Raw genomic sequence first — 12,376 nt, forward strand, 5'->3', positions numbered from 1 at the left:
GTATCCAGCTTCACAGGCTTAAAGAGGAGAAGTTTTACCTCAGGGTAGGGGAAGGTCCGCCTAAGCCTGAGTTGGACGTGGGTTTGTGGCAGAGGGTGTCATTTTATTAAGTATGTATATCCTGCTTTTTGAAATGTCATTTGCCTCAAGCAACTAACAATATCTCTCCTGAAAATCTAACATACGGAATGAAATCTAAATATGTGATGTTTAGCCCATTGAAAATTGGCAGCTGATCCAGTTTTTGCCATAGTAAACTGAACAACAAGAGAGAAGCCAGCAGACAGGAAGGGGCAGCATGGTCCTTAATGCCAATGCTGGATGCGCTGGGCAATATTCAAGGAGAAGGCATTCAACAATATTGTGCTGCGGCCACAAAAGATGCTGGGTATATTGTGATCCGCTTAGTCAGTTCAGCCTTGTGATGTTTCTTTTCCCCAGGACACCCTGGCCTTTTGGGTTTGGATGGCCTCAATGGCTTACAAGGCACAAAAGGGCCGCCTGGAACACCAGGTAAGTCAAGATGTGATAGGAAAATTCTTAAGAAAATCAAATTTTATGAAAAAAAGTTGTGAACAGCCACACAAAATCCAGAACAAAAAGCAAAATTCACCTTTTATTGAGGCTAACCAAAATGACACAAAACATTATGCAACCTTTCAAGTTCTTTAGAACTTTTCATCAGACCAGGACTTAAAAATTGGAAGAAGAAAAAAGATGGGCCGGGGGGGGGGGAGGAGCAGATTTTTCAGGTCCTGAGCTTAACCCTTTCATGCTAGACTTGATGTTAGATGCTGATAGGCTGACAGGACCAAACTAGATGCTATGGCAGCCACTGTATCGTCTAGTTGGGCTCAGACTCTACTTTTTAATCGGGAAGGGCTGTGGCTTAGTGGCAGAGCATCTGCTCGCCATGCAGAAGGTCCGAGGTTCAATCCCTGGCACCTCCAGCTAGAAGGATCAGGTGGTAGATGACGTGAAAGACATCTGCTTGAGACTTTGGAGAGCCACTGCCAGTCTGGTTAGGCAGTACTGACCTTTTTATCTGATTCAATATAAAGTAGCTTCATGTATTCAGATGTGTTCGATTGCTGTAGATGTTATATTACATCGCTTGCATTCTGGGTAGAAGAAACAGCCACCAATGAACCTTATAGACCCTTAATATGAATGTAATTTGTTGAATTTGCGCCCTGCATTTTGTCCATCATGGAACACAAGGTGGTGTCTATATGAAGTTCCCAGGAGTCTTCCATCCAGTCCCAGGCCAGCTGCAGACATGCTTAGCTTCAGCAAGGCTGCCACAACCATACCTTGGTATCTATACTGTAGTATCTTTAGATGAACTTGACCTCCTCTCTTCCCAGGACAAATTCCTATGTACTTGGGAATTTTCTACGTTAACCACTAAGGAATTTCATCCACCACAGCCATTGATAGTTTATTTAAATAGCCATATACTGCCAGCCATTTTAAAACTAAAATTAAAAGAAACCCAAGTTGTTACTCCTGCATGATAGTCAACAGATTGGCTCAGATATAATCTGAAAAAATAATTTAGCTAACTGTGGTTTGTAGATCATCTGATCCCAGACCTCTTTAAGTATAGCAAGTTTGGCTCTCTTACACCAGGATCTGAAATCAGAGCCTTGGCTTATTGACCACAGTTATTCTTAACTATAATTTTGTGTTATGTGCAAACCGTTGATTCCAGGGCTTTTTTTCTGGGAAAAGAGGTGGTGGAACTCAGTGGGTTGCCCTCAGAGAAAATGGTCACATGGCTGGTGGCCCCGCCCCCTGATCTCTGTCTGCGCGAAGGGCAATCTCAACTCCCCTCTGTCTGGAGATCAGGGGGCGGGGGCACCAGCCATGTGACCATTTTCAAGAGGTTTCAAAACTCCATTCCACCGTGTTCCAGCTGAAAAAAAGCCCTGGTTGATTCTCATATTCCTGTTGAGAACTGCTCAGAATCAAAACCACTGTTGGATTTCACTGCATCTTACAGGCAGTGTGGTCTTAAAGGTGCAGGAGCACTAGCATGCTCCATCCTTGGAACCTCTCAAAGCATTTCCGTGCCCCAAGGGCCCTTCTCCTCCTTGTGTTTCTCCTGCTGGTCAGACAGACTCCAAATGCAGTTTTGCGGCAGCCCACCTCAGAGCCATGATAAACAAAAGTGGGAAACCCCACCTGGGAGTAATAACACAGTAAATTACAAATATAATGCTGTATTAAAGTGGCAGGGGCTCATAACAAATTCATACAATTCATACCAGCAATATATATAGATATTACACTCCCCCCTATATACAATGAAACACAGGGTGGTAATTGTATGCATTTGTTATGAGCAATCCCTGGCGTCTCCTTTTAAAGCAGATCTCTGGTTGCTGGTAGTAGGACAACTTGCCTCCATCTCTGGAGAGGTGCCAGTCAAAGTGGATAGGACTGAGCTAAGCGGACCAAGGGTCTGAGTAGGTACAAGATAGCTTTATGTGTTCATGTATCTGTTCTTATGTACCCAAATTATTCTTAATGGCCTTCAATTTTTTGAAATCTTTTGATTAGGTCCAAGTGAAACTGGACTTAAAGGCCCTGCGGGGCTTCCAGGTGTCAAAGGGGAACAAGGTGTCCCAGGTATTCAGGCTGGAGGCCCAGGGCCCCCTGGCCTGAAAGGAGCTACAGGAGACACAGGTAAGTAACAGCAACTATAAGAGGGGATGGATTTTTACTGAAGGTTTATATTAAAGATTACCAATGGATACAAAATACATAAAGAAGCCTACAGTGTATCTCTCGTCAGTGATTACTTTTCTCCTTTTGGGATGTCATTAGTATCTTATCAAATTACTATCAATGAATTTTATATCATTTCAATATCTACTCTGTGGTATCAGTCCTCAATATATAGTTTCGTGTTCCATCTTTCACTGGTTTGATTCTTTTGCAGATAGGTCAGATCTTGCCTTTGCCACAGGTTCACTAGATGGCCTTAGGCAAGCCACATCCTCTCAGCCTCAGGACCCCACCTTCAATATTGGGGTTTAAAAAATAAAAAACTAGCTTACCATGCCAAGGTTGTTACAAGAATTCAAAGGAAACTTTGAACCCCTCTCCAGGGAGATCATCTGTCTCCTTTATTGTTGTCTTTCTCCAGCGGGTGAAGATGTTTTTATTTTGTTTGGCAAACCCCCAGTAACTGTTATTGGTTCTCCTCTTTGGTTTTGGTGTTATGCATGTTTGTGTGTTTATATGTTTTTATTGAATTATTTTATATTTACTTTTAAATACTGTTTTAATGTTGAAATATTTTAATGTTTTGATTTTCATCACCTTGGGAGATCCTATTTGGGTGGAAAGATGGCATAAAAATGTTTTAAATAAATAAACTGCAAAGAGAGCATGTGTCTGAAGTGCTTTGAGCACTCCAAAGTGCTGTATATCAGCTAACTGGTTGTGTTGCGTTTGAACCTGCATTTGTCCACTAGATTCTATTGGCTGGTGACATTTTGGGAAAAGGGAATTGGTGGATCACTCTCATTCTAACTACCCTTCGGCCTTGAGCCAGTTCCCATGTGCATGTAGATCCTTTGCTTTCTTGAAACTGAATGTCTCTGACTGGTCTCTTTTGAAAAGTTGTGGGTTTGAGTGAACAAAAATATTATAGCTGTGATGTTGTATTCTTGATGTCCCATAAACATGTGCAGGACACCATTCGGTGCTATAGTTAAAAACTGGTGAGTCAAGCATGTCTGAACCATCCTCTTATTCCTGTCGTGGTGCATCTCTGTGTTGGCAGCATGCTGGACGCTGGACACCCATAAACACCATTTGCATGTTATTGTCTATGGGCAGAATCCTGCTTCAATGGCATATCATTAAATCAATCGAAAGGGACAAAAAAAACCCTAGAGATGGGCACGAAATGGGGAAAAAATGAACCCTGAGTTTTGTGGTTCATCGCATTCCTTGAAACACGAACCATGAACTTTCACAAAATTGATGCAGTTCGCAAAACGATTTGTTAGGTTCGTGATTCGTCAAATCCCGGGGCCCTACAACAGCCCCCTTCATACCTAGAGATACTAAACTCACAGGGAGACTTCAGCAGGCTCTTCTCCAGCCACCCTCCAAGTAGCTCTCTTCAGGCTTTCTTTGCTGATTTTCCCTCCTGGCCTCCTGCTTTCTGCTGCTACTGGAAGAAAAGTCAAGCGGAGCAGATCTGCTTGGGTTTTCCTCTCTTCAGGTTCTCTTTGCTGACTTTTCCTTCCCCTCCTCCCATCTTCCTGCTGCTCTGACATCCCCCCCGCCTCCAAGTTGTTGAAGGAAAAGCCAAGCAGAGGGAGCTTGGGGGCAGGAAGGCATGTCAGAGCAGCAGGAAGACAGGAGGTAGAGTCAGGGAAGGGTTCTTGAAGCTGGCAAGCAGCAAGCAGCAGCAGAAGGAGCTGTTGAGGCGGCCACCGCTGCTGCTACTCCACCATCCCGTTCTTAAAAACGGAGAAGGGAAACAGAGAGGGGAAGATCCAGAGGAGTTAGCCGTGTTAGTCTGTAGTAGCAAAATCAAAAAGAGTCCAGTAGCACCTTTAAGACTAACCAATTTTATTGTAGCATAAGCTTTCGAGAATCAAGTTCTCTTCGTCAGATGCCTGATCAAAACTGGGTCGATACAGAAGAGGAGGGGGGAAGAGAGAGAGAGAGGAAAGAAGGGGACATAAATCACAAGGGGACAGAATGCAATTAGCATGGAGGCAATCAAAACATTCCTTTGCTTGGAAATGTAAACATCTCCTTTTGGTGTGCAGTCAGTTTGCCGTATTAAGTTTGTAGCAGTGAAAGTATCCAATTCCTATGTAGTATAAGCCTTCGATAACCACAGCTGTCCCTGCCAGATGCATCTGACAAAGAGAGGGGAAGGAGTCTCTGACTACAGTTCCCAGGTAAACTCACGCAGACCGGCATTGCTCAGCTTTCAGGTTGTCAGAGAGAGCTGCCTAACAAGGTTACGTGGGCTAAGACTGGGGTTTCCATGGCAACAAAAGGTCTGCAGACATTCCAGGCTTGTATTGCCTAGGGAATCAATGGATCGGCACCAGCCTGTCTGGCATCATGAAGCATTCACAAATTGAATTAATTGGCCCGAAAAGTCGTGGATTTTGTGAAAATGCAGCCCCATGAACCACATTTTTGTGATACACAACTTAGCCTGATTCGTCACGAAATTTGATTCATATTTTGATTCGTGCCCATGTCTAAAAAAAAACCCCATTGGGTTGAATCCTTTTCTCTTAAAGGCAGCATAATTGGCCATCTGCTGCACTCCAAAAAATCTAGATGGTGCTTTTTTCTCCAGGTGCTTTTTGGAGAGCAAGAACTCCAGATCATTTGTGCAAGGAAACCAAGCCACGTGATGCATAGGAGAGTATCCCCTCTCTGGCCTATGAGCCAGGCTAACCTCAGGGAAGAATTCCTTCTCTGCCACACGTGAGCAAATTGAAGTTAGTTGCAATAAGATGTATCTGCATGGAGGTGAATGAATGAATTTATTTGCGGTCAGAGACCATAACAATGACAATACATCCTTATCAATCAATAAAATTAAATCCAGCGTAAAAATGTAAAGGACATAAAAAAATACATTTAGCATTTAAAATCTTATCTTAAAATGTATATAGTTCTCTCGGAACCGGAGGAATTCTAATATTTAAAACATTGACATTAAAATAGTTAAAATTGTCAAAAGAGCAGGAGACTATGTCGGGCTATTCCTTTTATTATGGAATTTAACCAAATAGAGACAGAATTTGGCTATTTGCCTGGAGATAGTTGGATTCTCATCAATTAGGAGTTTCTCCAGGCACGCCTTATTTGCCTCTGCAACTGGTGTGTCTAAGAGTGGAAAAATAAACTTGTCCCTATAGACTTGATGGAAAGGACAACGAAAGAACATATGAATAAGTGATTCCACTTCACCAATGGAGCAACGGCAGCGTCTATCCTCATATGGGATCTTTCTATATTTCCCTTCAATGACCATTGAAGGGATAACTTCACATCGGGCCAAGGTGAAAGCTCTTCTATAAGATGGGACATCCAAATGAGTGAGATATCTGGCCATACCCATAACATATCTAGATTCCCTAGGGGCCATAAAATGAGGAGATTGAGCTAAATCTCGTTGGCGCTCTATGTCTCTCACCCTTTGTTTAACAATACTTTTTGCCTGGTCACTGCCCTGAGTCAGTAGGTCGGCAGGCGAGAGTCCCAATCTTTCTAGGTTGCTCTTAACCATCCGCATCCACCTAGGCTGGTAAGGATCTTGGGTGCATGGAGGTGTGGAAGATACTCTTCCAATGCTTACCCAGTGTTTGTCATCCACATACAGTGGAGACTTATGTTTGATCCAGTTCCCCAAGGAGCAGTTGGAAGCAATGGTGTGAACAGCCATGCACTCTAGATGCTGTCCTAGGAGAAGGGATCAGTCTTTAACTGTGACTTTCACCATAGCACTACAGCACTGGACAGAAAGCCCAGGAAGTCCTCTGGAAAGTACATCTATAATCCTCCAGTTCTGTCCTCCACTGAACGTTTCTTCCTTTCATTCTTCCAGGACTTCCTGGTACCTTAGGTTTGCCTGGTTTGCGAGGACCTCCTGGCCTCTCTTTTCCATCTCGAATTCCTGGGAGACCTGGAGATGCTGGAAACCCAGGAGAAGATGGTTTACCAGGTACGGAGTCACATTATTGGGCTATCAACGCAGCCGTGAAAGGGAGAATTAGTTGAACTGCATGAAAGAATGGTTCTGGAATAAAACCTTCCAGATCCTGAAATCAAAATCTTGCTTCCGGTTGCACTGGACTGGTTTCCACGGTCAAGGCAGTCCTCTGTTATGAAACACTTTCCTTCAGTACTAGAAGATTCTGTTCATGCGAGACCAGCATTTTTCAATGGGCCAGAGAAAGCCATCTAGTACCAGAGGAAAGTACTGCACAACAAAGACCCACCTGCACCGAAAGATGAAGAGAAGCATAGCCATGGCCCCTGTACTGGCAGAATCCAGTATATCAATAAAGCAAGAAAAACATTTTTTTAAATCCTGTTCATAATTTTAGAAAAATTAAAACAAACACAGAAGAATTTAACATTCCAAACGTTCTTCTAAATGCAAAACGTACAAGAAAGCAAATAGCAGCCACAATATTAAATTTCTATCATAAAACTAGCAAATCAATATAGGAGAGAAGAGCTAAAAGCAGATAAAATCCTGGGGTTGGGGGAAGACAATCCCCACTCAGCAATAAGAACAAAAAACCCCAACTGACCCAAAAAAACAGTGAAAATAACCAAGTTCTAGACTGGTGGCATGAGGGGATGAACGTGCACAAAGTGTTCCACAGCCAGGGCCCATGAATAATATGCTGCCGCCCACACAGGCTCCTCTGGCTTGGGAGACTTTAATTGCTCTGCCCAGTTTTTGTAAGGTTTTTTTTTTCTGATCATCGTAAGAGTTGTAAACTCATTAATCTGCAAAAAGCAAAAAAAGAAAAGAAGAAGGAGTTTCAGCACAACTGGATTCAGCTGCACCACATCTTTATAGGTAGGCAGGTTGGTCCACAGAATTCCAGATGTCAGGGCTTGCAGCGGCCGCCGCTGGGCGGGGCGCTGGGCGGTCTGCTCCTGACATCAAGGGGGGGGCCAGGGATGCTGCAGGACCCTGCTCTGTGGAAGGAGGGGCGGTATACCTCACCCAGACTCCCTCTCAGTCCACTCGCTGGCCTGCTCAACCTGTGCCACCCACCCTCTTTGGCCTCTGCCATCTCCTCCTCCTCCATCCACTCTCCTCCTTGCCTTTGCTCTCACACTGCTCTGCTTCTACTTCCACACCATCACTCCTTACACCCACCACCTCAGAGCTCTTCCTAGCCACCTTATATAGGGTTTCCTTTCCCCGCCCCGCCCTCCTTCTAGGCTTGTTCCCTCTCCTGACTTGGCCCAGCTGTGCCTTCCCTCAGGTGTTTCCCTCCTACCACTAATCCCTTCTTGGCTTCCTTGCCTTGCTGGCAGGGTGGGGTTGAATGCGAGCCATCCCCAGCTGAGGTCTCCTTGGCCTTGCTCATGAGGAGCTGCCCCAGTAGGCCTTTGAGCTGCTGAGCTTGCCTGGCCTTGCTCATGAGGAACTGCCCCAGCCAGCTTCTGTGCTGCTGAGCTTCCCTAGCCTTGCTCGCAAGGAGCTGCCCCAGCCGGCTTCTGCGCTGCTGAGCTTGTCTGGCCTTGCTCACGAGGAATTGCCCTGGCCAGCTTCTGGGCTGCCTGCTCATTGATGCTGGGCGGGGCTACCCATCTCCTCCCCCAGAATGCCCGTGGCAGCTCCACCTGAAGGGGCTTGGCTCCTAGCACCTCCTGACCCAGGCTGCTGTCCTCTAGCCGGGGTGTGGCTCTGGGCTGTAGTGGCTGCTTCTCCTTGGCTGGTAAGGGCTCTGTTTGGGCTGCTGCTGGGTCCCTATTTCCCCTGCCTTGGCCCTTTTCCTCTGTCCTGCTTAGCCCCCTCTCTTCCCCCTGGAGGGTGGGACTGGCTGGTCTCTCCCTGCTCCCTCCAGCCCTCTGGGGCTTGGGCCTTTTGCCTCTTCCCCCTGGAGTGGGCTGGTTCTGGACCTGGTTGCTGGCTGGGGTGGTAGGGCCACTGCCTCCCGGTTGCCTCCCACTGCTCCCTCCTGGCAAGTCTGGGGGCTGGGACTCAGACCCCGGACACCAGAGCCGAAAGTCTGCAGCCCAGCTACTTCTAAGCTTCTCGTGCTTGTTGTCCTTTGCCCTAGGCTCCCAAGGACCCCCTGGGCCCCAAGGACCCCCAGGCCCAGCCTTCAATCAAGGTGACACAGGCACCCCAGGCTTTCCTGGCCTTCCTGGTTTGCCAGGCTTCAAAGGTGATCCGGGGATCCCTGGGCTAACTGGAATTCCAGGAGCATCAGGATTCAAAGGTACAATTCTCTTTTAAAAAAGAATAATAAAATGAATGGAAATGCTCTGGCTCTTGAGCTGTCTCTGCTCTCAAATCAGCAGCAACAGGGCTAAGTGGGAAAGGGGACTGAAGCAAATCAGGCATTTTGAAGGAAGCTCATCGGGTTGGTTGAGCCAAGTTATTCCACAGAAAGTTAGACAAGTGCAAACTATGTGATAGTCCATCATCTCTGTCTTCTGGGATGGGACCACAGTTCAGTAGTAGAGCATCTGTTTTGTATGCAGAAGGTTCCAGGTTCAATCCCCGATATTTCCACTGGCAGCAGGTGATGTGAAAGACCTCCATCTGAGACACTGGAGAGCCTCTGCTAGTCAGAGTAAATAATATTGACCTTGCTAGGCCAGTGGGCTGACTCTGCGTAAGGCAACTTCCTGTGTTCCTCTCTTCCTTTTGCGTTAGGAGTTATGCATTTTCGTGAATGGCTAGCTCACACATGCTTTTCGTAGACAAGAATGCAAAAAGCCAATATGATGTAGTGGTAAAAATATTATACTAGCAAATAAGACTCAAGTGAAAAGCCCAACTCCACCATGAAGCTCGCTGGAACTGTCTTCAGACACCCCGATTAATTCACTTGAATTACCGTTTATTGAACTAAGTACAGCGAGTGCAGCAGATTATCAACATGAACCCCAGTAATGGCTCAGGCTAGTTGGAGGCTCCATGTTCGGAAGCAGTCTGGATGTTGTCGTAAGAGAGCGCCGAAGGTAGGCTTTGGCCTCAGCACCCTGCTTGTAGCTCTCTTGGGGAATCTCTGGGTGGCCAGTGTGTGAAACTGGGGTGCTGGGCTACATGGACCCGTTGGTCTGATCCATCGAAGATGCTCTACTCTTCTTCCCTTGAAAACTAACTCACCAAGGGGTTTTTAATTAATATTTCCTTGTGGTTTTCTTTAAATGTATACAACATCTACTGGATGTTCTACAGAATTAACAGTTTGCAAAACTGGATACAGTTTTGACTTACACTGTGAGAAAGTATTTGTATCTTGCACTGTCTTTGTGGCTCTGGGATTCTTGGATCCCAGTTTATGGGTGGTGTCATGAAACAGCCCCGCTGACCCATGAGCCTAGTTCCAGCCCTCCAAAGCACCTAGAAGCTCACCGGTCATCCCTAGAGCCAAGCCAGAAGTGATGAGTGACACTTGCCTGGCAAGTGAACAGACTCCCATGTATTCCTCCCTGTTCACTTGCACTCCACTTGATCAAGTGGAGCGCAAGTGAACGGCAAGTGAACAGGGAGGAATACATGGGAGTCTGTTCACTTGCCAGGCAAGTGTCATTTGTCACTTGTAGCTTGGCTCCAAGTCTCTACCCAGTGATGCTCTACTTTCCAAAGTCCACCTGACTCTCCCAGGGGTTTTCTTGTGCTTCTCCTTTGGTACATTGACATCAGTTGGTCAGTTTCAGAAATTCCTGCCAAGAAGGCCAGCACTCTTAGCTTCCTTTCCACATTGTGGATTAAAGGCTCCACCAAGTGCCCACATCTCCCACTGCCCTACAACTGGTTATTGCAAGGTCCTCCTACTGCACTTGTGCACTCCAGAGGAACTAGCAATCTGGCAACCAACTACCTCCGTTTCCCTAGTTCCCATTTTAGATAGTATGTTTGAATAGTGGAGGTCTATGTGATATGGAAAGCAACTACCAACATTCAAAATAGAAAAGGATTTATTGAAAAGGATGAAGTCCATGCACATATTCTGCACAGCAACGGCATGCAAAGACAAGGTGCAAACACAGTCCTCTGTCCCTCTGCCCTAACCGTGCCTTAGTAGGTCTTGTTCAAGGCAGAGTCTTTAAACTTACAGCATCCCATTACCTTGGAGTCTTCATTTGGACTGCCTGCCCTTTGTCTTTTCCATGTGGCAATTGCTGCCATCCAAGAAGTCCAACATGCAATCTCTTTCCTGCAAGCCCTCCCCAGCTGGAATCAGCCAAGCTGGACCCCATTCCCTCCATGCCAAGGGAATTTATCTCCTCTGTGCCCACCTCCCTGTGTGTCAACTCTTTCTTTCCTGAGGTCTCCAAGAAGATACAATCTAGTCTCCAGCATCCCAAGCCTCTGTCACCATCTAAGTGTCAGGTTCCAGCTAAGGTGTGAGCTGGCCATTTCATTGTCTCCTGCTGGAAGAGCCATTTGTATTTATAAAGTTTTGATGACTGGGTATTCATCAGAGCAGTTAATCAGATGGGCAATACTTGGGAGCAATCAGCTTCCCATTCCTGCCTTTCTTCTGCCTACAGAAAACAAACTTTTAAAACCAAGTGTGCAAGTCCCACACCCCAAAATGTTGGGATGTAGCCCCAGAGAAAAGGGCACTTCAACACTAAAAAGGTTGAAGCCACCTTGTTGAAACTAAGGAGGTTTGGGTCTGGTCAGTACCTCCTAGGAACCCCCCATGTATGCCGTCTTGTATTCCGTAATGAGAGAAAAGTAGGATATAAATGTAAGGCAATACCACCTCCAAAACAGCTCCACATATGCTGTACGTGGTTTCTCCTAATATTAAAAAAAGGGATAGAAAAGCTTGGGGAACGAGAATCCTTCCGCACATTGTTTACCAGAAAACCTGGACTTATTTTTATGGAGACTTCAGACAGTACCAGTAAAGTTTAGCTGGGTTTATTTGTTGTGTTGCAGAGGAAACAATACACACTTTTTCAAATTTCTGGCAGTAACATCTCACAGTTTGGAGTCCACAAGCGAGCTTTCAGATTGCATATAGAAATTACATGCACAAGTTTGCAGGAAACTGCTCAACTTGGAGAAGAATGGTCAGCAAATACTTCCAATGGATTAACAAACTTTGGTGCTCATCCCATTGACCAAATTGTCTTTAAATTTAAACCACAGTTTCAGGGTTGAAAGAAACAGCTTTTTAGCAGTTCCAGTGAATCCAGTCAGTAGCAACTAGGAAAGTCAGCGGTTTCCTGGGAAATGTGTCACTTGTTTTTGCCACTTGCTGGTACAATTGCAAGAACAGGTAGATACTCTGGCTTCTGAAGGTAGTAAGATCTTGTCTTATTGATGCAGTCTCCGGTATAGTAGATTAGATAGTATAATGGAAGATCCATGAGTGGACCTCCTGATGGGGGTGGTATTAGGTTTAAAAGCATCCCAAAGGGGTGGTTTGGATCATAACCATGGTATGCGGAGAAGGGGGGGAACACTTTTCCCCATTTCCACATGCAAATCACCCCCCAAGAGCTGCTGTTTGGCCCACAAGGAAAACCAATGAGCCATGTGTAATTTGACCCTACCAGAAATGGACTTCTATGTGTTTAACTACAACTTCCAGCACCCTAGAAACCTTCTGGCAAACTTCAAGCTGTAGGTTAGACTTAGGACAGTTAAGAGAAAGGA

General features: G+C 45.7%; 1 protein-coding gene across 1 annotated transcript in view; it reads left to right on the plus strand.

The window, feature by feature from the left end:
- COL4A6 (collagen type IV alpha 6 chain) overlaps positions 1-12,376 on the plus strand; it is a 294,347-nt gene that overhangs the window by 269,681 nt on the left and 12,290 nt on the right. The window contains exons 36-39 of the mRNA XM_054996028.1: positions 442-513; positions 2,566-2,691; positions 6,605-6,721; positions 8,808-8,969. Coding sequence (XP_054852003.1) covers positions 442-513; positions 2,566-2,691; positions 6,605-6,721; positions 8,808-8,969 — 477 coding nt within the window. The remainder of the gene's footprint in view (positions 1-441; positions 514-2,565; positions 2,692-6,604; positions 6,722-8,807; positions 8,970-12,376) is intronic.

This window comes from Eublepharis macularius, chromosome 13, assembly GCF_028583425.1.
Source record: "Eublepharis macularius isolate TG4126 chromosome 13, MPM_Emac_v1.0, whole genome shotgun sequence".
Lineage (NCBI taxonomy): Eukaryota > Metazoa > Chordata > Lepidosauria > Squamata > Eublepharidae > Eublepharis > Eublepharis macularius.